Source organism: Siphateles boraxobius, unplaced genomic scaffold (assembly GCF_051911475.1).
Source record: "Siphateles boraxobius isolate OS27281-9 unplaced genomic scaffold, OSU_SipBor_1 22, whole genome shotgun sequence".
NCBI lineage: Eukaryota > Metazoa > Chordata > Actinopteri > Cypriniformes > Leuciscidae > Siphateles > Siphateles boraxobius.
This window is the reverse complement of record NW_027508833.1, coordinates 39,579,478-39,606,442: the sequence shown is the minus strand read 5'-3', so window position 1 is coordinate 39,606,442 and position 26,965 is coordinate 39,579,478. Positions and strand designations below refer to the sequence as shown.

Below are 26,965 nucleotides of genomic sequence, written 5' to 3'. Positions count from 1 at the left end.
CCTTTTAGCTGTATATATGCTCTGCGAATCACAGAGGCTTTCACAAAGGAACGCAATTGTTGAGTTTATCACTGAAATAAGACGTAATAAAAATGCACACGTAATTTAATATTTGTTCATATTTTTTGTTGTTTCATAACCCAAAAGCTTAAGCATTCTCATTACGAGTGCGTCGTCTGAAGTATTTAAGAGGAACCTCTCTGTTTGTGTTTCTGCCACAAACGGACACATCTGAAGTGCTTTAAAATTACAAGCCATGTGTCTTACCCTTTAGTGCCGCAAGTCCATCTGAAACATGTTAACAAAACACGCCTATGACGAGTGATGAATTGCGTGTCAGATGTGATTGTCTTGAGTTTGTGGATGTCAAGGTGGCAAGCTTCCTCTTTCTCGTAGATTTCTACATCTCTTTCTCTCCCACTTCAGATTCAGAGTTATGATGGTAAATGCCTCACACAAGTATCTGATTTAATTCAGGGCCAAGGGCCACAGTTTGAAGACTCTTTTTATGTGTTTGGCATTGGGGAGTCTTAACTGTATAAATGCTCCCTTGGAAAGGGGAATGGGTTAATAACATTTCACTGGATTTCATACCATCTGTGAAATGCAGCAATGCTGTTAGTGACAACAAGTCTTGAGGAAACTGTCGGAAAACAGCAGATCGCCTGTGTTGTAATTGCTTCGTTTGATGCATGAACTGACAATTGCAATTGGATGCTTGGAGGAAATATAAAAACTTAAATACAAAAGATACAGGACATGCTATATCTACAAACTGTAGGTTAAACATAGTGTATGTGTGTGTGTGTGTATATATATACACACACAGGTGAAACTTAGAATATCGTGAAAAGTTATAATTTTGATGATTAAGGCTTACAGCTTATAGAAAACCCAAATTCAAAATCTCAGAAAATTTGAATATTACATTAAATCAATAAAAAAAAGATTTTTAAATACAGATATGTCAGCCCTCTGAAAAGTATGATCATGCATATGTATATAGTTTTATATACTAAATGTATTAGTTTCACCTTTTAATTTGAATTACTGAAATACATGAACTTTTGCATGATATCCTAATTTTTCGAGTTTCACCTGTGTGTATATATATGTATATATATACACAACAGATGAGATCATACATAACAAATGAGATCAAGTTTGACCAAGCATTGCACAATGACAGGATCAGTTGACGCGTCTATAAAGACCAACAGATTTGAACAGAATTGGAAAGTCTGTCATCCACAAATTTCTACACGTTCCTTTGCATGTGTTTTTATTATATATTGTGATGGTACTAAGGTACTACTGTACCATATTTAAATCCATTTATCATTTTCCCCCTACAATCAGCAAAGAAAATGTGAAAAATTCCGCAGATTCGTTTGAGCCTGCAAGCCGAGACCGTGACTTGAAAATCCATTTAAAACAGCCTCTTGAACATATATCTTCAGAACCGCAAAATGATAACGTCACTCAAGCGTCATATCTCTCTTCCCATCTAGACTTGCCTCAATACAAGACTCAATACAATTCAAATGATATGTTTTGTCAAACAATATTGGCGCACAATGCCCTACGGTCAGCACTAAAGCAGGCAGTGATGCAATAAGCCATGGAAACCCTCCACGGGTCCATCCGGCCGTGTGCAACTGTATTGATCAGAGCTGCAATTAGAGAAGACTATTGAAAAATAATGATTCTCTTCTATACTTATGCATAGATATTGCTCTGAGAGGCTTTTCTCAACCGTTTCACGATGTCTGCCAGGCAATTAATGGCGTCTTCTATTTCTCATTATAGTAGGTGTCAGCATCATCTGTACCTGCGGCTCAAGGGCAGTGCAGTCTCCTGAAACACAAACACTGATGTGCACATGCTCCTGCCTCCATATTCTGGAGGAACTACACCGAGCCGCACACTAAATGGCTTTGTGAGGATTACTTCATTTTCAGTTGTGCAAAACCGCCTTGATGCGGTTGCTATCGGTCTGATCATTTAAATACGATACAATTCAATTTCAGTCACGCTGCAGTACCGTGATTGGATTGAACTTGCCAGCACTTGCACTGGGTATACCAATGATAATTACAACTGATGGGAACCGTTTGCGGTGTGTGTGTGTGTGTGTGTGTGTGTGTGTGTGTGTGTGTGTGTGTGTGTGTGTGTGTGTGTGTGTGTGTGTGTGTGTGTGTGTGTGTGTGTGTGTGTTGCTTCTAATGAGATTCTCTTCAGCCTTATCAGAGATGGTAGTTTTGGGAGACGCTGGCCCTCACCGCTCTTTGTGCGTGTATGTTAATGTGTGTTTGGATGTGTTTCATATGTCCAAACTTCCTAAGGCTCTTGTGGGGGCTCTCTTATTCTCATTCTCATCACAATCAGCCAGTCAGTATCAAACAGCCTCGAGATACTGTTTTACGTCGTAACGCTGCAGATTTGATTGGTATGAGCTGCAGCACGGGGTGGCATTCAAATAAATGGTGTTGTGTTCCTCAACATATTTATTATCGCTAGCTTAATGAGCAAACTAGTGCTGCAAAAATAATAGCAGTGTTATCTGTGATCGATAATTGTATTAGCGTGATTTAAAGTCAGGATAACACCAAAATGAGTCCTATTCACTCTCATTATAGATGATCCTAAATAGCACAACTGTTCCAAAGTTTGCGGTCGGATAAGGTTTTTTAATATTTTTGAAAGATAACTCTTATGCTCACCAAGGATGTGTTTATTACTGGATCAAAATACAGATAAAACTGTAAAATTGTAAAAAAATAATAATAATAATAAAAAACTTTTTTAAAATTGCTTTTTTTATTTATTTGATTATATTGTTAAATACAATTTGTAACTGTGATGGCAAAGCTGAATTTTCAGCATCATTACTCCAGCCTTCAGTGTCACATGATCCTTCAGAAATCACTCTAAAATGCTTATTTGCTTAGTTCACCTCAAAATGAACATTTCCTGATAATTTACTCACCCCAATGCCATCCAAGATGTTCATGTCTTTCTTTACTCAGTGGAAAAGAAATTAATTTTTTTGAGGAAAACATTTCAGGATTTTTCTCCACACAATGGACTTTAACAGTAACCAATTTGTTGAAGTCCAAATCAATGCAGTTTCAAAGAGCTTTAAAGTGTTTCAAAGAGCTCTGCGCGATCCCAGCTGAGGAATTGTGTCTTATCTAGCGAAACCATCGGTCATTTTCTAAAAAAAAATAAAAATCTATATACTTTTTAACCACAATTGTTGGTCTTGTGCTGGTGTGCGATTAGAATTTGGTTTATTAGAACTTAATGAATTAAATGTATATCTCTCGACTCTCACATCTATAGTGTCCGTCAATATAAGCGTTGTCATTCACAACCGACAAGAACCGCCCACTCAGGCTAGTGCTTCTGAATGACATGTAAACTGGCCAACCATCGATGAGAAGTTCAGCGTCTGTACCATCATCCAGCCAATGAAATTAGATATTTTGGAGCCAGGCGGTTTGTTGATGTGTAAGTTAGTTAATGGGTATCAAAATTCTTCAAAAAAAGGAAGTAAAACACCCCCAGCCAGTACTAAAACAACAGCTTCAGCTGGTATCTGTTACTTTTAATCATAGTATTATATTTCTTATTCGGTTTTAAATTGTGTCTGATTTACATTTTGATCGTCTAACAGTTAATAGGCTCTATGCACGATCGCTTCCGCGTTTTGTCTCAGCCCGCCCAGTTACATCCGGTGCTGCGTCAGAAGCCGGGTTTGCCTTAGGTGGAGATAATGGCAAATTACACTCGCTGTTTACAAAAACTTCCTGCGGTTGACGTGAATGATGTTAACAACACTGTGAGGCAGTTAGCTGTCACACATAAGAGTAAGAAAGAGAAGGGCTTTAAATTATATATTTCGACCTACATCGACAACTTTGAGGGTGAGTATTCTCTCATATCGTGCGAAATCCGACTAGCGAATCAGTTTCTAAAATCGTTGTCTCCGTTTCTGAGAAAATGAATTTTATTAAAGTTGTGCCGCTATACACTTCGCGCTATGCGGAAGTAAAGACGCTGGCTGAGATCCTACCGGAAATACGTCAGCAGCGTTCGTGCATAGAGCGCATTGTTGCGCAGCACAGTCTATAGGACACACGGGCGCACACACACACACACACACACACTCACACACACACAAAATTAGAGCGTTATATGTTTGGTTAACATGGCCTGCCTGTGTCAGGGCAACAATTAAATAAAAAAGATAATAAAAGTAAAGAAAATATTTCGCTAACGAAAATGGTTTCAAACAAAGCATCACGGTGTTTGCTGAATGAATTTGCTTGTAAACGATTCACTGACCCCGCTATTCAAAAAACATTTCTTACTTTTTTTCTAAATGAATCATCTGTTTGTTTTGAACGAATCGATTGAATAAACCGACTCACTAATTAAGGCAGTGGCTTGCCGCCATCTAGTGGCAAAGTACCATTCTATTTTTTTCAATATTTCATACTTCTGTATTCCAAATTTGATATTTGATGCATTAGCCTCATACGATTATTTATGCAAATTGTAATTGCTGTGTAATCGCTATCAATTGCTATTGAATTGCACTTGACCTGATGTTGAACTTGACCTGTTCTGTTCCCTTTGTTTGTAAATAGCATCTTGGAATGTTTGGTATTCTTACTTTGGAATGCATTATTGCATTTTTGTTGATGAGGGTGGATTGATGTTTCAGTTTAACTCTGTGTGACATTGTGACTTTTATTTTTAATAAGCCAGAAAGATTTACCTTTAAAAAAAAAAAAATTAAAGAAAAAAATATATATTAAACATTCTATTTAAAGTTTATTCCTTGTATCCTGACACATACATGAATTTCTCTGGGCTAAGCCCCGGATATCCACTCACCCTAGAACCGCCCCTGTTTACAAGCGTGGAGAAGGAGGATCGTTCAAATTTTATTGTATGTTGAATTAGATATTTTTGTCTTTGTGTCAGTTTATTCTTTGAAATGGTCCTTTCGTGTGCGTATCCTGGAGGTTTAAATCTTTTGAAACCCAAACGTTTTCTTTCGCTTATGTCCAGCGTGAGCTTTTTACTGGATGACGTAATGCCTGGCGAAGCACAAGACCAACAATTGTGGTTAAAAAGTATATAGATTTTTTTTTTTTTTAGAAAATGACCGAAGGTTTCGCTAGATAAGACACAATTCCTCAGCTGGGATCGCGCAGAGCTCTTTGAAACACTTTAAAGCCCTTTGAAACTGCATTGATTTGGACTTCAACAATTTGGTTACTGTTAAAGTCCATTGTGTGGAGAAAAATCCTGAAATGTTTTCCTCAAAAAACTTAATTTATTTTCCATTGAGTAAAGAAAGACATGACAATCTTGGATGGCATTGGGGTGAGTAAATTATCAGGAAATTTTCATTTTTAGGTGAACTAATCCTTTAAGAAACATTTATTATCATTATCAATGTCATTATTATCATTATCAATGTTGAAAACAGTTGTGCTTCTTAGTTTTTTGTGGAAACTGTGGTCCCCCTTCCCCTTATTCTTTTATAAATAGAACATCGTGTACTTGAAACATAAATCTTTTGTAAAACTATAAATGTTTTACTTTTGATAGATCATTTTGGTAGATGTTTGATACTTTTGCATCCTGTCCGAAAGTATTTAAATAGTCCTGACCACAAACACCAGTGTAAATGTGGTAAAATAAAGACCACTTTTCACTATATCCAATCAATTCCATCTTTACAAATGTTTTTCACCTGTTTCACTTGGAAATATGTCAGATTTCAGAAGTGAAATGGGTTGTGAACATCGTTCCATGTTGATTTGAAAAGGCTTGTCCATGTAACGCTTATGCACCATGAACAGCGTCTGTGTTCATTTATGGCGCGCTTATGTAAAGTTTGCAAAAAGAAATATTCCTTTTTCAAAAGTCCATAAACAAACTTCCCATTTAATCTTTCTCTCCATATTTAGTTCCTTCCCCAACAGACTACCTTTGATTGAAGTTTTGCGGTTGCCTTCAGAGCCCATATGGTTTTCTGCCACTCCAGTTTTGAGATGAAGAGACACAGAGAGACGTCTGTGGCCCAGTTAATAGAGGAAATGCTTGTTAACTATATCTCAACTTTCCACGATGACTTGAAATGTTTTTAATTGTCAAATGATTTCAGGATTCTACCCTGTGTCAGTCTAATTAGGGTGAATGGCTTATCAGGCTGCGATTCTCATTTACTTTCTCCAATTCTGGATTTGACCTTTTACCATTCTAATTTTATTAAGAGGTTATCAATGCTTTCTCCCACATGCTTAATCAGACTTCACTGCATTTCAGCTCACGAAAGAACTCAAGAAAAGTCTTTGCTACATGAACTCATTCTGTAGTTTGATATTTATTATACAATACTTACATATAATACAAATGAATATTTTTTTTTTCACTGGATGCAGAATCATGGTTTCACTTTATTTTGATGGTCCCTTTAACACATTTCGTTTCACTATAAGTAACGTTGCACCTTCACGTCTACTAACTCTCATTAGAGTATTAGTAGACTGGTAGGGTTAGAATAAGTTAGTTGTAAATATACTTATAGTCAGAGTGTCTGTTAGAGAACCATCATAATAAATAGTTAGCCGATATTAAGCAAAAAGTCTACTAATACTCTAATGAGAGTTAGTTCACATGTACTTGCAAAGTTACTTATAGTGGTCTGAATGCTCCAAAGGAACCATCAAAATAAAGTGTTACCAGAATCATTTAGTTGGACTTTTAGAGAAGATCATTTTGTCACAGAAAAGCGTGCAATATCCAATCATGGATCCACTTTGTGCTGGAAGAATTACCCAGAAGGAGGAGGTTCAGTCTGAAAGCACAAGGCGAGGATGAGTGGCGGGCATCTCACTAATCCACCTAAAACCCAACAAAGAGACATGTCACAATAAGAAGAGTTGCCACAAAACAAAAGAACATATTTCTGTTCTGTTTAAACTCTCATGGTTTGTGCGAGGACTTTCTTTTCCCCAAAAATGCTAGTTAATGTTTTCGCATTGGACTAAAATCTACGGACTTTGCTCACACAGGGTACAACAACTTAAACAAACATAATTTGTCTGCTTTTTGGAGATTTTTTTTCAACTTGTTATACCTGTTACACTTGTGTTCCCTGACCAGCCTACACAAAATTATAAATCTTATAAATCTCTTGTTATGCTATGTTATTACCAAATAGTAGATTCAGTCTTTTTTAGACTTTTTAGACTGTGCTAGTTGAAAGAAAACTGACCAAAGATTGAACCCAATATTTGGTGGTAATATAGCATAATTCAAGATTTACAATATTTTTAAGGCCAGGAAAACCAATATCATTTTATATACAGGTGAAACTCGAAAAATTAGAATATCGTACAAAAGTTCATTTATTTCAGTAATTCAAGGTAAAATGTGAAACTAATATATTATATAGACTCATTACATGGAAAGTGAGATATTTCAAGCCTTTATTTGATATAATTTCGATGATTATGGCTTACAGCTTATGAAAACCCCAAATTCAAAATCTCAGAAAATTAGAATATTGTGAAAAGATTCAGTATTGTAGGCTCAATGTGTCACATTCTAATCAGCTAATTAATCCAAAACACCTTCAAAGGGTTCCTGAGCCTTTAATTGGTCTCTCAGTCTGGTTCAGTGGAAATCACAATCATGGGGAAGACTGCTGACCTGACAGTTGTGCAGAAAACCATCATTGACTACGTTTACATGCAGCCAATAACCTGTTCAAAACCGGGATATTAGCAATAACCCGGTCACGCACGGCCATGTAAACACCGGCAAAAACCCGAATATGCTCATATCCCGGATTTTAAAAACCAGGATATGATCCCTGGGGTACCCCTTTTCTAACCCGAATGTTTGGTCATGTAAACGCGTATGGGCATATCCCCATAGTGATCTGTGTTCTGCGCATGTTCTATTCGCAAGGAATCTTGGTCTTTTGAGTAGAGGAACTTCTCGGCGCATACAGAAACCCGCGTGCAGTATACCGGAAGTAAACATGGCGAGACGCAGCACAGCATACATTTGGAGCGAGGTCAGTACCAGCACCAAAGCGCAAACAAAGGCGATCGCTATCTGCCCCGAACTATTCATTATCCGCGTGCTGCTGCTGTTATCGTTGTCTTTTAATACAGGAAGAAGAATCGGAAGTGACACATATTGCGTCTTAAGATTGTCCGTACGTCCAGACGCTAACCGTGCGTCGCCGTTTACATCGGGTTATTGCAGTTCCATGTATACAGGAGAAACTCTCTGCTCACGCATGTAAACGGGTTATTTCTAATGTTTCAGAAACCCGAATAGTGACCTTAACCCAAAAATTGGCTGCATGTAAACATAGTCACTGACACCCTCCGTAAGGAGGGAAAGCCTCAAAAGGTAATTGCAAAAGAAGTTGGAAGTTCTCAAAGTGCTGTATCAAAGCACATTAATAGAAAGTTAAGTGGAAAGGAAAAGTGTGGATGGAAAAAGGTGCACAAGCAGCAGGGATGACCGTAGCCTGGAGAGGTTTGTCAGGAAAAGGCCATTCAAATGTGTGTGGGAGCTTCATAAGGACTGGACTGAGGCTGGAGTTACTGCATCCACAGCCGCCACACACAGACGGATCCTGGACATGGGCTTCAAATCTCGTATTCCTCTTGTCAAGTCGCTCCTGAACAACAAACAACGTCAGAAGCGTCTTACCTGGGCTAAAGAAAAAAAGACCTGGTCTGTTTCTCAGTGGTCCAAAGTCCTCTTTTCTGATGAGAGCAAATTTTGCATCTCATTTGGAAACCAAGGTCCCAGAGTCTGGAGGAAGAATTGAGAGGCACACAATCCAAGATGCTTGAAGTCCAGTGTGAAGTTTCCACAGTCTGTGTTTGTTTGGGGAGCCATGTCATCTGCTGGTGTTGGTCCACTGTGCTTTATTAAGTCCAGCATCAGCGCAGCCGTCTACCAGGATATTTTAGAGCACTTCATGCTTCCTTCAGCAGAAGAGCTTTATGGAGATGCTGACTTCATTTTCCAGCAGGACTTGGCTCCTGCCCACACTGCCAAAAGTACCAAGACCTGGTTCAATGACCATGGGATTACTGGGCTTTATTGGCCAGCAAACTCACCTGACCTGAACCCTATAGAGAATCTATGGGGCATTGCCAAGGGAAAGATTAAAGAATTGAGACCGAACAATGCAGAAGAGCTGAAGGCCGCTATTGAAGCATCCTGGTCTTCCATAACACCTCAGCAGTGCCACAGGCTGATAGCATCCATGCCACGCCGCATTGAGGCAGGAATTCATGCAAAAGGAGCCCAAACCAAGTACTGAGTACATATGCATGATTATACTTTTCAGAGGGCCCACATTTCTGTTTTTAAAATCCTTTTTTTGATTGATTTCATGTAATATGAGATTTTGAATTTGGGGTTTTCATAAGCTGTAAGCCATAATCATCGAAATTATATCAAATAAAGGCTTGAAATATCTCACTTTGCAACAATAAAATAAAATATATAAACAAGCAGCAATTAAAAAATACAAGTAGCTACTATTGATATGATTTAATTGCTTATCACTTTTGGACATTAGGTGGTGCTATTACTAAATTGATATGGTGTGGTCACTGTGAGGTGACAATGAGATAAAAATTTGGTGTCAATATGCCAAAGGATTGCGAGATACAGCCTCAGAATCAACTTGGCCCAATCACATCAAATATGTTGATGCGGGAACGGTATCTAAAAGCTTTTAATAACTTTATGCCGCCATGGTTTGAAGAAGATCTGAGCTGTTTTTTTGGTAAAAATTGGACCAACGGTCTAGGAGGAGCTTGAAAACGTTGTGTTTTTTGGAAAATTAAAAATGGCATATGAATTATGAAAATTCATAATTTTACCGCAAACGTTTCTAAGGACTGCCATAGACTTCAAGAGCAGGAGAAGAATACTAACAGATACATAAGGTGTCTTCACACCTTCAGTGTTTGCTTGTCCCCTGATAATAACAACTTCTTGTGTGTGTAATTCAGTGTTGGCTTAGGAATGGCACCAGCCCATCAGGTGTCATAAATAGGGCATTCATAATTCACATGAAGGTTTATGCATTGTCAAGGGCAAACTAAAACTAAAGCCTCTGTAGCTTTCACTAGCTCAATGGGAAGAGAGGTCACAGGTTTCATTTCCTGTGTATAGTTTGATTGCATTCATAAGTGGCTTTGAATAAAAGTGTTGGCCACGTGCATACATGCAACTAATATACTGTATGTTTTCCACTAGTTTTGCCCCCTAATTCCTGCACAGGTCTACTTGCATTACTGACTAGTATTTTCATTTAATAGATTTTAATGTAGTTTAATTAGACCTTTTTATATTTGGAATGTAACTGGTAATGAAATATTTTATGTTTTCGTGTTGAGGTTTTTTATGTAAATAATAATAATTAATAAATAAAAAATACTTCTACTAATAATAATGATTTTGAAGTAAATTCTTATTAAATAAAAAACTATACATGTAACATTTATGTACAATATATTAATATAATATTACAAATTCAAATGTCTTATATGTTTTATTAAAGAAATTATTAATTTTCAAATTGTATAGTTTTAGGTAACATTTTAAATAACTTTTTTCGTTACACTTTATTTTAAGATGTCATTGTTACAGTGTAATTATATATATTAAGTACTGAGTAATAATAATTATCTACATGTATTTACTATAGTGTTAGGATAGGATTAGGGTTTGGTTGAGGGTTAGTTGCATGTATTTAAGCATAATTTACCATTTTTACTATGGTAAGTACATGTAACATATGTAACAAGGACACTGTAAAATAAAGTGTTACCCTTTTTTATTTATATGTGGGTAAAACTTTACAATATGGTTGTATTTGTTAATAATTAATGGGTTAGTTAACGTTAACTAACAACGAAAAACATGTTTATATAGCATGATATATATACTAAATACATTCACTAATGCATCTTAATATTAATAGCTGCTGAATTTTATTAGCATTAGTTAATTCATTATTCATAAACATTATCCATGGATCCACTAACCATAAAGGAGATTGGACAAAGAACACAGGGCTTATAAACACAAGAGGTAATAAAGAGAGAAACAGAACCGGTGTGGGGAACTACAATAATTAACAACCAAACAAACCAATGGCGTGAAAAGGAGATCAAATGAGACTTGAATTAGAATAAAACCAAACCGTGACATTAATGTTAACAAATTATATTACAATTAGGGGGTTGAATTGAGGAAAGGTGTGTTATTAGTTTTCTTTTTGCCACTAGATATGGAAAAATCCCATTGACTTACATCAAAAGAAGGACTTAAGCATACATAATAACCGGAAATCAGTAACCACTCATTAAAAACAATTCGTTTTTTAGTTCACACTGCATAACAATGACCAGAAAACAACCTAGTGTTGTTTCCTTTACGCAATATAAATATGTAGTTATATGTACACTATACTATATATTTGTATGTGTTTCTTGTTTGAAAGTACATCTGTAAAATTAAATTGTTACGACATCCAGGATAAACTATTGAAGCGATTTCCACAAAAGGAGATACTAATGGAGAGAATGCCAGGATTTCATGCTAGTAAATAAGGGCTATCCATAAATTTGACTAATACTTTTGACAGCAACAGCTGGGTGAATTAGTCTTTTGCTTGCAACTCGCAAATATGCAATCAGAGAAGCACTTTTTCCCATTTTCAGACACATTAATCTAAGTCCATCTCCATATCCTAATAAATATTCTAGGTTTGCTTTTCCAGGCATGGGCATATGAGAATGAGGATAATAGTTTTTAACTCTAGGAAGGGTCAGTAATAAATATGCAGAAGCCATTGCAAGCCTCATGCAATCTCGAGAAGAGACTTTAACAATACAGTGCTTGAATGACACTAATTAAAGTGCTGATTCTGCGGAGGGTTCGAGTGCGCTGTAGTGTGGACAGATAATTGTTGTTGTCAGGCGAGTGCAGGTGTGTCACGCCGCTCAGTCTGAATGCATTTGGCTTTTGGCAGACAGTGAGATAGGCCTTTATTTTCATGCTTAATGAGAGAGTGCAGGCGCTAAACAGTGGTCACTGTCTGGCATTGCCATTTTCCCAAAGTTTTGTTGAACCTCGTTGTCTGAGCCACACTGAGGCTGAATAGGACACTAATTGCAAAATTGTATCAGAAATGTTTATTTCAGCACATTCGAAATTACAGTCGTATTGAGAAAGAGTGAGGGAACTGTTGCTTTGATTGTTTAAAGGTGCAGTAAATGATTTCTGAGAAACGTTGAAACTGGAGCAAAACACACTTGTCGATCAGTAGTATGTACCGAGTACAGAGTGAGCAAGAGGAAGATTTGAAGAAGGACTGTAGAAAGAGAGATGGCTGGGAGACATTACAAAAGAGAAAAGGTCAGAGGAATATCACTGGAAAAATAAGTGTTATGATCATACATGATCTTTAATATTGGAAAAGCTTTAGAGCGCTGGACAGACCGAAGCGGGAAGGCTTGAAAACGGACGCAGAGGTTGTGTTGTTTCTGCTCCATACGCGAGTGTTACGACCCGTACAATAAAGACGGGGTTGACGTGAACTTTTGCAGTTGGTAAAAGGAAACCAGTCCCAGCCGACACATCACCAAAGACACTATTCTAAGTTACACACAAAGTTTTATTTAATTTTTTTAAACATTTATTTAAGGTGGAAAAAGTAATTGAATTAAGGTGCAATTGCTCCAGGTGCCCCAAGGCCAAAAATAATTAACAAAAAAGACTTACTAAACTAAACATGTATAAATATATATATATAAATCCCTGCACACATTTACAAAACAACAACCCACACAAAACAGATACCGAGGATCGTAACAGCGAGTAACATTGGTTTTGCTGTGTTTCACACAACTGAGATCTGCTGTTGTTGTAATGTTAGCTATAGTAACAGCAGGGCCGGATTTCGTGATTTTCCCAAACATTTACCTGGATCATTAATGAGGTTTTCTCTGTTGTGATGCTCGCTGCTGCACGGCGGTGTCCCATAATTTTTCGACAATCAGTCGACATGTGATAAAGGCTTATATTCTCGTTTTAGATTCCGAAATAGCAACAGTAGGCGATATGGTGAAATCACACATGGGACTATCCGAGAAGAACTAACCAGGGGTGGTGTGGCTTAGACTTGTCATATCATTTTCACCCCAGTGCAGTTACTGTATTCACGTTTAAACAGGTTATAACAGTATTAGCGGCGGTTGGACAGTAGGTGTTGCTTTGGTTTAATTTTCACTGCGCGACTCCCAATAACGCAAAGCTGTAATACTAAAATTTAAAATACACTCATTTTTATTTTATTTATTTAACACACTTAAATTATTATTTCAACCAAAAAATAAGTAAAAATGTGCAACGGGTGTCAGAGTTGAGTGCCTGTGTGGAAAGTAACTGCGCAAGTGTGCATGCATCCTCTACTTGGGTCCTTCTTCACAGAAACGATTGAGCACCATTTAAAACAATACAAATATAATACGCACTGTTGCTCAGTGTTAAGTTCTAGCTTGAGATGCATGATATTTTTATTTGCTACCAGCAGGATACACAAGAAAGACGTTCAACGTGGACGCACATACAGTTGTCGTGGTAACAAACACTACATCAACCGCTTGCACGTCCGTGCTGAACGCACATCCGTATATAAAAAGCATTTTAAGGGGACCCTTGGATTTTGGGGGCCCAAGCCGGTTGCCTACCTTTGCCTAATGGTAAGTCTGCCTCTTACTAACAGAACAGTTTTGAGTGGCTGAATGATGAAGCTAGTGTGCTGTGGCTGGCGACAAACAACCAACTCTTGTGTACTGTATGTTAATTTTTTGTTCTTTCTTGTGGTTCGTTCGTCATCTCCACTTTAGCATTATTTTGCTTCGCTTCAGCTATGATAGAGACATCCACTCATGCAATTTGCGTTTTCAGGTCCAAGATGTCGTAGTCATCTAAATGAATGGCCAAAATGCTTAAGTCTAATGTTTTTAGTTGAAAACGGTGCCGTGTAAATGGCCTTACAATTATTCTTTCAAGTTTCATTCAATTTAATTTCTGCACAATGCAAGGTTTAAAGTGGCTTCAGATTTTGCCCTGGTTCACAGGTTCGTTTGAGGCACTGGGCCATAACCCACACCTGCAAAACTTCCACGCTGTTTGTTTGGCTGAGAAAAATCATAATTATTCATGATGAAAATAGAACAACAAGCAAAGTCTCAGGGGTCTTGCATATTTAAAGGCAGGCGTGCAAAACCCTTCTCTCTGCATTCAAAATTGAGCATACTCATCCCGTGTCTGTCCAATAAAGTCAAATCATCAAACATTCATCTTAACAACGTTCCGCAATATGAATGGACTTTTGAGACATGAAAAATGGCTGTTTTACAAAACCTGAGGTGCAGATGTCAAAGCAGTGTATATTTTGGCCACAGCCCTCACAAATCTCTTTTATAATCTCCAGGCTGGAACTCATCGTCATTATAGATTCAGAGCACAAAGCAACACTCATTTTCATGGTGCCGCCATGGTAACCAGACACACAATTTACTCCAAGGGTCTCAACACTGTACTTCCCTCTAGGCTAACGCCAATACACATTTCTTCAGTAGAACCGATAAAGAAATAAACAATTAAAACAAAAGGAATGTATTGACCAACTGCCATGCACGTTTTAGCTTCAAGCTCTGCAATAAAGGTCCAACCTGTGGATTTGTTTTCAATGAATAACAGAATAAACCCAGTTTTAATGATCCCAGGAGGTTTAGCAAAACTCCATGTATGGTTTCACATGTCAGTCATGTCTACCTGAAACGATTATGTATCATGCCGCTGCCAGTATCTCATAGGTTCATCAAGAAAGACTGGGCTCAACAAATACAATTCAACAGATACAAATTAAAAAATATATTCAACTAAAAAACAAAATTCGAAATAATATTTCACAATTTTACGTTTGCTTGTTTTTTAATGGATTTATGAGCATAAGATACTTCTTTCAAAAACAAACTTTTAATCAGTAGTGCATGTTTACTTGTACAATATACGTATGCATATTTGTGTGAATGAAGTACGAAAAACTATCCTTGTTGCACCTCTCTAAAATACAAATGTGAGGAAAAGGCTTTCTGCCAGTTTTTGCCTGGATGAGCAGAAAAACATCTTTAGCAGGTTCTGAATTCTTAATGAGTTTTACCTCACACTCTACATTATGGATGACTGAAAAACAAGATGTCTTAAACATCTTGGCACATTACTTGCCACAATTACAATCATACCGCTACAACACTTTAAAAAAATAATGCTATGCACATACAGTCAAGCTGCATCAACAGCGTTTTTTACGCTGTCAATTATCAAAGAAAATAATTTCTTTGTTTTCTCTTCATCATATAAAGCGATGGAGTCTCTTCAGAAGACTTACTGTAGATGAACTGCTAGATTTATATGGATTACATGTATGATGTCTTTATGAACTTCTGGAAGCGTGCAAATGTTGGTTAAAATGATTCCAGCGACTAAAAATGCTGAATTACAGGCCCCTTGTAAACGGCCCATCAGTGAAGGGAGAAAACAAGGAACAAGTGGGAATCATCAATTAACAAATGAGTAACCATGGAAACAAATGGAAACATACCTAGAAACCATGACAACTAATGAACAGGGACAATGACAATAAGCACTAAGGGGCCATTTACTTGACACTGTTTTCAACTAAAAACGGAGCACTTTTTATGCATGTTGGCCATTCATTTACACATGGCTTTTTGGGGGCCTGAAAATGCAAACTTTTGATGTAAGCTAATACGGAAAAGTTACATTTATCATACCATGCTACTGACAAGTTCCGGCAACATGCGAGTTGTGCTTAAATATAATAAAAGTGTAACTCGATTTCTGACAATGTCATTTGGTTTTATCCAAGGCCATAGCAAGTGTTATCAGCTTGGGGAAATACATCTAGTGAAATTAAATCTAAAGTCCATGTGCAACACTAAATTGAAAGGAATTAATATTATAATAATATATTCAGTGACAACTGAAAACTCATCTCTTCCGTGAGCACTTAACATAAAAATAAAAATAAATATTTTTCTTGAAATCTTCGCTTGTCTGGTTTATGCTACTCTGAGCAATGTTTGAACTTTGTATTCTGAGCACTTCTTGCGTTGTTTTTGCCTCTCCATGATGACTCGCTTGGTTTAATCCTCAAGTGTAAGTCGCTTTGGATAAAAGCGTCTGCTAAATGACTAAATGTAAATGTAATATATTTGATTTCATAGTAACACTTTACAATAAGGTTAATTTGTTTATTATTCATGTATTAACTAACATGAACTAACCATGAGCAACACATTTTTTATTGTATTTGTTAATCTTAATTAATAATAATTCAACTGTTAATTGTGTGTTAATGTTATGTCACAGTCAGTGCATTAACTGTTAACAAATACAGTTTTAGTAAATGCTGAAGTGAATATTAACTAAGGTTAATAAATGCTGTAGAAGTGCAGTTCATTATTAGTTCATGTTAACAAATTTAACTAATGAAACCTTATGCTACTGATTTTAAGCTAACACTTTCATACATATAATACATACATAACATTTACAAGATCAAAAAAACTATACATAAATTCCTCATAATTTCCTTCTTGATTCTCACTGTTTTGTTTGGTAAAGTAAATTATATTTAGTAATATTATCATGATTTCACTATTTTCGTTTGATGTGTTACGCATTCTAATTGTATCAATGTATTTTCATAGAATGCCAAGGAAAGAAAGGATAAAAAAAACAAGTAACTCTTCTTCTTTTTTTTAAGTGCCCTTTTTGTTCCTGCCGCTCCTGCCCCTGAGGAGGCCTGTGCACGCCATTGGCACACACCATTCGCTCTTTCCCGTCTTGAGCTACTTTCACACAGAGATTCCGGAAAATACACGGATAAAGTGACCTGGGATTTGACCCGGGTTCGTTTGACTTTGGTTCATTCACACTGCCAGTGATTTTCCGTAATCAGAGAATGCATTCACACACAACCCGTCAAAATCCCATAAAGACACGTGACGTCGATGTGACATGTAATGTCTCAGCAGCGTCTATAGTTTGCGTATGAGCTGCGCTTTCTCTCTCGAGAAACCACGCTTGTGCATTTTTTTCTCTGATTCGATCATAAACTAGCGCATTACGTACCGTTTCACGCTGGCGTACGATACCGGCTTCAGCGCCATCATTACGACACGGCATTGATTACGGCTTTTGTTCACAAAGCGCGCGTTCCGGGACTGAACACGGCAATGTTACTAGATTCCCAACCCGGCATCGATCCCGGCATCAATCCCGGGTCGTGTTTGCGTTCACACAGACGGTGTTCTGGCAATTTCCCCGCAATTTCCCCGGGATCAACGCGCTGTGTGAAAGGGGCTTATGTGGTACTACGTCACCGAAATGTGGACTTGGAGGAGGCTTAGGGTGACAGGGCCATTGTGAGGATTTGATTAACTATAAAATCCAACCTTGTTTTGCATCCGTGTTGAGTCATGTGCCACACTCTCTCCAAACAGTACAGCTCTAGTTACGATGTTTGAGCAGATATAATCACATTCGAAATCCTGAATATGAGGCCAGAGATGAAGGAGAAAGAAAGAGGGCCTAAGCGCTTAAATACAAAAAAGACTGTTTGAAGTTAGATTTTAACAGACAAGCCCTTCGTAGTCCCGGTAATTGTGGAGCGTAATGAGAGAGAGGCTTTGATGGATGGATTAAGACCGGTCTTAAGTCTGCAGTCTCCGGAGTCCCTGTGTAAACTCTGGTTTGAGTCAGTGGCACCACAGAGGCAGACTGCGCTTACTCACCCACCCGGACTCTGTCATTACTTTTTCTTTTATTCGCTTTTATTCCTCCTCAGACTCATCAATATTCCATAGGGTCAGGTATCATGCACTCTGCAATTACTCCTCAGTTTGACTGACGTCCTAAGACGTGCACAAGCACACACACATAAAATAAAAATGTCACTTAAGGCTGAGATGGAACTGCCGTGATGCTTTTGGCACTGATGATGATGAATAAATAACTGGTGGTTTGTCAAATTTATCCTTCAATCTGATAGTTTACTTCGCTGGATATAGCAAATGATTGCTAAATTAATGTGTTAAACAAGATTAATTATGTATGCTTAATTTCAGGATAAGTATGTGATTAAAAATGTGAATCTATTGATAGCCCTAATATATTGTCACAGGTGTGTGCAGACAGGCAGATGAAGAGGCAGATGAATAAAGTCCAATGTGAAATTTAATAATAATAGTCAAAAACAGGCAGTTTTCCAAACGGGTAGTAATACACACCATAAGGCGGTGTGTCCACCAAAGCGTTTTTTAGCCAGCTGAAAACACCTAGCTATGGGCGCTTGAGAGTGTTTTGGCAGCGCAGAATTTTTTTTTTTCAGTCGAGACACTTTGCTTGTTATGATACGGAATATCCGCGAAAGTGTTACTAGTATCTCATTTCACACATATTTTGTTTCTGTGTTGATTCTATATTAAAATGTCGATACAATGTAACGTATTTTCTCTGGCTCTCGTTTTAAATTATTTTGTTCCGTTATTATGCTTGTTGTTGTCTTCTGTTGACGATGAACAAGCAGAATGTGGCGGTTGGTCGGTGTGATATTAGTCCCGCCCCTCCTCCACTGTGATTGGATGGCTGGGTAAAAATTGACAGTGATGAGCGCTGCGTTTTACCCAAAGTTGAACATTCTTCAACTCTCGGCGACCAGTAAAAAACAGTGAGCGCTCAGCGCTTCAGCGGGAAAAAACCCGCTCAGTGCCTCGTTACGCTCATGGCGTTTAAAAAACGCGGCGCTCCCATTGAAAACAACTGGGGGAAAAAACGCTTCGGTGGACACACGGCCTTAGCGTAAACGTGACCGGACAAAAAACAGAGGAAAAGGAGGAAATTAAGTACTGACACAGTGAAAGGTAAATAACGAGACACAACTGAATCAAACAAACTCATAATGACGGTGACCATGGTAACAAAGGAATGGCGGGAAATTCAAATGTCCATGGTTTTCCAATAAGCCTATGTTAATGGGTGCCATGCTTAAATTCACTCAACGCAAATAAAAAAAGCCATGCGTCAAACGGTGTAATTTGAGTTTTCAGAAGATGGCCTGCAACTTATGATTGAACACAGATCATTTCCTAGCAGGATAATGGATTAAGTATGGATTAAGGAGCGTATGTCTTCCTCTGAATTGCACAGGTTTAATGGCACGCTGCTCGGGACGCAGAGGAGACTGCACGACCCTGAGCGGGCACTGCCTCTGGGAACAGCCCATTAGTGCTGTAATTACAGCTTGGGTGTGATAACCACGCTACACTTCACTACCCACACCACACAGGCTTTATTGCAGGTGTACATTACTTAATGCCTTCATTACCAAAGACAATCACTTAATTATATAGTCTGAGGAAGAACATCAAATGCACGTCAGAATCAATTTGAAGGCTGATAATGGAGGCGGTAGAGTTGTTTATTGCCAACCTGACAAGTGCTCTGCTACATCAAAGCTCTTCGAGGAACGCCTTGAAAGCGATATTACTGTGATTGTGCATAGCAGGTTATCTTTTTTTTTCATCAATGAACTAAATATACTAGAGATAAAATGCAGACTGCACAGATTCAGTCCGTAAACTCATGGATTTCACTGGAATAGAATAAACTTTAATACTATTTATTTTATTTTTCTTGTCACATGTTTGAAAGAAGGAAGATGAAAATTATGTCATCATTTATTTGATTAAAAAAATACAGTAAAACAGTAATATTGGGAATTATTATTACAATTTAAAACAACTGTGTTCTATTTTAGAAACGTTATTTTCTGTGATGGCATATCTGAATTTTCAGCATCATAACTCCAGTCTTCAATATCACATGATCGTTCAGAAATCACTCTAATATGCTGATTTGGTGCCATTAGCAATGTTATGCTTAATATGTTTGTGGAAACCATGATAGGTTTTCTGATGAATAGAAAGTTTTAAAAGAAAGAAATAGAGTTTATTTTATTTTACAGTATATGTACTTATACTGTGTACTTACCTAAGTACTGGTAATATAAGGTAATGGTTACGGTTAGGTTTAGGTGTAGGTTCAGGGTTATTACCTAGTTATTACCCAGTTATTACCCAATTATTGAAATTGCTATGATAAGCACATAGTAAGTACAACAGGACTGTAAAATAAAGTGTTACTGAAAGCGAAATCTTTTGTAACAGTGTTAAAGTCTTTACTGTCACTTTTGATCAATTTAATACATCCATGCTGAATAAATGTATTAATAAGTATTCATTAAAAAAAATCTTACCCAACCCAAACAGTACTCACCCCTGTGTCACTTTTATGAAACATGATATAAGATATTTTGAAAGTCCAAACTACACTAGATACCACTGATTTTAATTGTATGGACAAAAGGAAAGAAAGAAAGAAAGAAAGAAAGAAAGAAAGAAAGAAACATATATTTATGTGTGTTTAATGTGATTTAACATTTAAATTATATTTTTTTTCTATAACTTTACATAATCTTTTATTTTTACGTAATGTACTTTTGTACTTTTGTTAATGTATGCATTTTGAAGATGCTTTTATTCAAAGTAACTTATATTTGCCTTAAAGGTATACATTATATCACTTTATGCTTTCCCTGGAATTCGAGCCCATGACCTTTGATGATGCTAGTAGCACCGTGCTCTAATGTAACATAATGTAGTCAGGTTGAGTATGAGATATTAATGTGTTTTGATAGACGCATCTGTCCATAATGGCAAATGGAAAGACTATTATATAAAGAGCATTTATCAAGAGCCATCACTACCATTACATTATTGTAATGCACATTATTGTAAAACAGTGCTCTATTATGTTAGAAGAAAGTTTATTGATAAGCAAACAAGGTATTTGATTGTACAGTCTTAGACCCTCAAACCAGCACAAAAAACTCCTGTGTAGCCACGCTTAACTACCTTACAAGTGAATTGTCATTTCTATAATCCTGATATCACCAAATAAGGACTGACCTTTAAAGCACTCCAGATTGTTTTGCTTTTAAAAACATTAAAGGGATAGTTCACCCATAAATGTAAATTCTGTCAGTAATTACTCTCCCTCATGTTGTTCAAGCCCGTAAGACCTTCGTTCATCTTCGGGACACAAATTAAGATATTTGTGATTAAATCTGAGAGCTGGATCACTCCTCCATAGGCTTCTAAGGGATTGACACTTGCCAGCCCCGAAAAGTTATTAAAGACATCGTTAAAATAGTCCAAGTGACTACAGTGGCTCAATCTTAAGTTTATCAAGCGACGAGAATACTTTTTGTGCGCAAAAACCAACAAAAATAACGACTTTATTTCAACTATTCATTTCCTTCTCTGTGGGCCTTGAGTCAGTTAGCGTAGTGTGATAGCGTAGAGCTACGTCACACGTAAGCTCACTATTGGCCGACGCTGGTCTTGTGTGTGATGCGTGTGACGTGTGTGTGACCATGCGGTCATGTGTGTGATGCGTGTGACTTTAATAACTTTTCGGGGAACAAGTTTCAATCCCTTAGAAGCCTATGGAGGAGTGATCCAGCTCTCAGATTTAATCAAAAATATCTTCATTTGTGTCCCGAAGATGAACGAAGGTCTTACGGGGTTGAACAACGTGAGGGAGAGTAAATACTGACAGAATTTTCATTTTTGGGTGAACCATCCCTTTAACAACTATTTAAATCTAGACCTCAATCTCGAGATTGACTTTAGACCTGTAGTGGTCACATCACATGTAGTACATGTGGAGAAGTGGAAGTGTATTAAGCTCATCCCTCTCTCATTGTGAATGCTGAAGAATGCGCTAGTGATGGATCAATATCTAATTTGCCATCCTCTGTATTTCTCCACATGACAAATGCAAGTACTTATGTTATGCTATTAGCACACAATGTCATGCTCATCTTCCCCAACTAAATAAAAATCAAACCAGTGGAGATGCAGACATACAGGTAAAACACATGTTAAGCGTACTACAGTATAGCATACAACATTAACAAGAACTTTGCATTAAAAGATCACATTAGTTACCTTTGTCATTTGAAACTGTAAATTATTAAGTATGATAAACAATTGTGCCACCATGTTGATTTGGCAATTAATTTCCAATCATTTCCAATGATTTCAAAATCCGGATCTTAAAGCAAAACGGGTTAAAGGGATAGTCCACCCAAAAAACAAAAAAACAAATGCAGTCATCATTTACAAATAACATATTTTGAAGAATGTTGGTAACCAGTTCCAGTTCTTTTTCACTTCCATTATATGTTTTGTCCATACAATGGAAGTCAGTGGAAAGCAAAACTGTTTGGTTTCCAGCATTCTTTAAAATATGTTATTTTATGTTTTGCAGAAGAAAGAAATGCTGGCAGGTTTGGAATGACATGAGGGTGAGTAAATTATGACAGAACTTTGGACTATCCCTTTAAGAACCACTGGGATATACTACTGTATACCACAGAAGAACACAATGGGCCTGTGACAGTGTTCCTGGTTGCCCACCGGATGACTATCCTGATCCAATAGGAAGGTAATTCAAATATTTTTGAAAAACAATGCGGTTCAATCTGTTTATTTGAGTATCTTATTAACCAGCTATTAAAATAATACATTTTTTTCAGTATTTCCAATTGAACTATGGCTCCATTTGTCACTACCTTAAAACAATTATTTAATACAATTATCCCAGACACTAAGCAAGCAATTAAGATTAAAATTAGACCATAACTGTGATTCCCATTTGACCATGAGGGTTGCCATGCCAACAATCACACTGTATTTCTGAGGCACTATTGTGAATTGTGGAAGCAAAAAATAGGAGAACCCTGATCATGACATTTAATTAAAAAACAAATTAGCCAGTATTTTAAATAATATTATTAAAATGAATATTATGTAGCTGGGTGACATCTGTTCAACTGAACATTTATGTATGCATGTATGTACGCATTTACGTTTGCTTTAAATATGTGCCAGCCTGAGAAGGAGGGCTTCCCCAACTGTGCCTTGGTTCCTCCCATGGGATTTGCCTCATCAATTTAAATATATTTAATTTTTCTTGCTGTGTTTGAAATGCGGAGTTGGCTTGCTCACTGGGGGTTTAAGGCACTATTCTTTGTAAAGATTCTTTTTGAAAAGTAAGTATTGTGAAAAGATCTATACAAATAATTTGAATAGCGCTGTTCAGGTTGTAGTCCTAATGCATCCCTTTCAAATACACAATAGATGGGCTAATATGAATGTTTGGACACTACTGCCTGCGTTAATGAATGATGTATACTTAAGCAACGTTTTAGATTACAATTCATGTTGTGGAATAAACATACTGTATATACACTCACCAGCCATTTATTAGGTACACCTTGCTAGTACCAGGTTGAACTCTCTGTGAATGTGTTTTGTGAATGAATAATGTATCTTAAATAAATAAATGTTCTTTCTTAAAATACAGGGTGCATAAGCCAGGACACCCCTATGTTAAATTCCCATAGAGACAGCAGATTTTTATTTTCAAAGGCCAGTTGTTTTGTGGATCCGGGATAATATGCATCCTGATAAAGTTCCCTTGGCCTTTGGGATTAAAATATCCCACATCATCACATTCCCTTCACCATATCTAGAGATTGGCATGGGGAACTTTCCATAATATCATCTCTCAATGCAAATCATACCAGCTATTAGCCTAACTGAAATAACACCATGCCGATCTCTAGATATGGTGAAGGGAATGTGATGCCGATCTCTAGATATGGTGAAGGGAATGTGATGATGTGGGATATTTTAATCCCAAAGGCCGAAGGAACTTTATCAGGATGCATAGTATCCTGGATCCATGAAATAACTGGCCTTTAAAAATTAAAATCTGCTGTCTCTATGGGACACTGCAGGCGTTTTCTACGGTGGACAGGGGGTCTTCATTGGCACTCTGATTGATCTGAGGCTATGCAGCCCCATACACAGCAGAGTTTGATGCACTGTTTGTTGTGACAGATTCCTCCCATAACCTTTATTGCATTTTTGTGTGACTTGTGCCACAGTAGACCTTCTGTTGGCTTAGACCAGAAGAGATAGCCTTTGTTGCCCTTATGCATTGGGCGCCCAACACCCTGTCGCCAGTGTATGGTTTGTCCCTCCTCGGAAAACTGTTGGTAATTTCTCACCACTACTGACCGGTAAACAACACACAAGCCATGCCAAGCCATACTCTGACCTTACTATAACAATTCAGCCCTTGTCAGAGTTTTATTCTTGCCCATTTTTCCTGGCATCCAACATGTTGATTACGAGAACTGATTGTTTGCTTACTATCTAATCAACCCAGACCTTAATATATGGCCTTTTTTAGGAAATGATCAACCATATTTGCTTCATCCTTGACTGGTCATAATGTTTTGGCTCATCAGTGTACAATTAGGTTCAATCCCATTTCACCCCTTGCCCCTACCCCTTGTTTTCGAGTGTACCCCTTGTTAGGGTGTATTGGCCCTTAAAACAGAGTTACAAGGACCAAGGGGTTGAAATATTCCCCTACGAAATGGATCAACCCTTCATGAACCCGATACGTCATCAGTCGTCGACGATGGCTCTGACGTTACTGAAGCGACGAGTTTTTACAGGATTTCTCCATGACAACGACTGACAATGAGCGGCGCTGCTCTTACCTCTGAGGAAACATGATGATTATAACGTTCCTTCCTCGAAATGTATGTCTTTTCTGTTTCGGAAAGGTCATTTATTATACAAATTCTTAATTTAAATGACTATATTCTTATTATAAGAGTAAAAAAAAAAAGCATGGTGGTGTCACCTGGGGCTAAATTTAAATGTTTAGCCGTTTGCGAAGCCATCTCGCCGGTGATTCACGATGCATTCTGGGAACTTTCTCGTAGCCCTTCAGAGTGTGCCTCTGAAAAATCTCCGTTGCGAGGGCTATGTAGCCGTACCCCTCTATCACAACAAGAATCGGGACACGCTACCCCTAGACGTGAACGTGCAAAACAGAGGGGTGAATTGGGATTGAGCCTTAGAATTATTTCTGAAGGATCATGTGACACTGTAGTAATGGCTGCTAAACATTTCAGCTTTGCAGAATAAATTATATTTAGCAACATATTCAGGTAGAAAACAGTTATTTAAGACTGTAATAACATTTCACAATATTACTGTTTTTATGTATTTTTGGTCAAATAAATGCAACCTTTGTGAGCATAAGAGAAACGGTAAGAAAATCTTACCCTCTCTTTTGCATGGTGTATAAAGTAAATAATAAACCTATATTACATTTTGCAGTCAGTTTACATATAAAAGAATGATGAGCTTACTGCAAGAGAATGAGCACGATGAGCATGAAGACCGCCATGATGATGTAGGGCATCCCAGGAACAGTAGTCAGGGTCAGGGGGTACAGCCCGTTAAAGATCACAGAAGCAATGAGGATGCAGGTCGCTTCCACCGAGGCGGAGAAGGAGAACATGGCACCTGAGGACATCAAAATTCAGGTCAATAAAGACAGGAAACACACATCTAGAGAAATTCTGCTGAACCAGACTCAGTTGGCTGTGGGAAATACATTTGAGTGAATTCGTGTTGCATTTTACATGATTAACACAGATTTCTTGGAATATTTTAAGAGTAAAATGTGCATAAAGAAAAAAGAAATGTAAAACATCTTTGGGGAATTCTTGCACTTCACTAATATTTCAGCCTCTCTAACTTATTCAAATATCAGTTCATCAAAATACTAATATAATGAGAAGATGACCATTTTAGAAACACAAGTGGGAATTAACAACACACAAAAAGCTTCGATAAACATGCATGAAACGGAAGTTTCAATGGTCTTGATATTGCTGTAAGTGTCAGGGTTCTGTCACTTCTGTCTAGTCTACTTCTTGGTTTTGTGACAGAGCCCATGCCTTCATGTCATTTTTTGTCTTGTACTGTGTAGCACACAGCTTGTGTTTTACGCTAGATGTGTGCTTTAATGTTGTCATGTTTTGTGTGAACGCGTGGTTTATGAGTGTTCTCATTGGCTGCGTGTTCATGTCTCGTTTGGTGTGAGCAGATGGCTTGTAATTTGTTTTACTGGCCATGTGCTTGTGTTTTTGTCATGTTTGGTGTGAGCACATGGCTTGTCATGTATGTTTCCTTGCGTCATGTGCTCTCCTGTTGATTGTCTAGCCCCTCCCATCTTGTTACTTGATTTTGATTTATTTGCCCCACCTGTCCTCCCTATGATTTATTATCCCTATGTTTGCAGTCCTGTGCTGGTTTGTCCTCGTATGTTTACTCTTGTTTGTTCCTCCTGTGTCGTGTCGTGTTGTGTCAAGTCTTCCCCCTCAGGGTAGTTTTTGTTTGTATTTTGTTTTATTTTTATTATTAATAAAAAGCCCTTGTTTCCTGCAATTGAGTCCTCGCTACTTCCACCTACCCAAAACCTGACAGTAAGATTGAGGGGAAATGTTTTAATTAAAGATTATGAGGACACATTATTTTTTTTTTTTTAAATAACGGATGTGCACAGATAAATCATTTATAATAAATACTGCAATATTCCATAAAAAACAAGAACTGTCCATTTTGATTTTATGGTGACTAATGATTGATCAAGAAATCACAAAAAGGTGTTTTTTTGTTGTTTTTTCCTACTTTTATTCAGCATAGAAAAAAATATGAGAGTTTACATACTGTATATGCAGTAGTCATTTGTACTTAACTCCCCCGCACAAAGTATTATACTAAAATTCAGACCA

At 37.4% G+C, this 26,965-nt stretch overlaps 1 protein-coding gene across 2 annotated transcripts in view; it reads right to left on the bottom strand.

Annotated features, from left to right (window-relative positions):
* Positions 1-6,378: 6,378 nt before the first annotated feature.
* The window catches only part of LOC143747370 (proton-coupled folate transporter), an 82,347-nt gene continuing 61,760 nt past the window's right edge, over positions 6,379-26,965 (bottom strand). For both annotated transcript variants that reach the window (XM_077240138.1, XM_077240137.1), the window contains exons 6-7: positions 25,535-25,691; positions 6,379-6,927 (exon numbers count right to left, since the gene is read on the bottom strand). In XM_077240138.1, the coding sequence (XP_077096253.1) occupies positions 6,876-6,927; positions 25,535-25,691 (209 nt within the window). In that variant the 3' untranslated portion in view covers positions 6,379-6,875. The remainder of the gene's footprint in view (positions 6,928-25,534; positions 25,692-26,965) is intronic.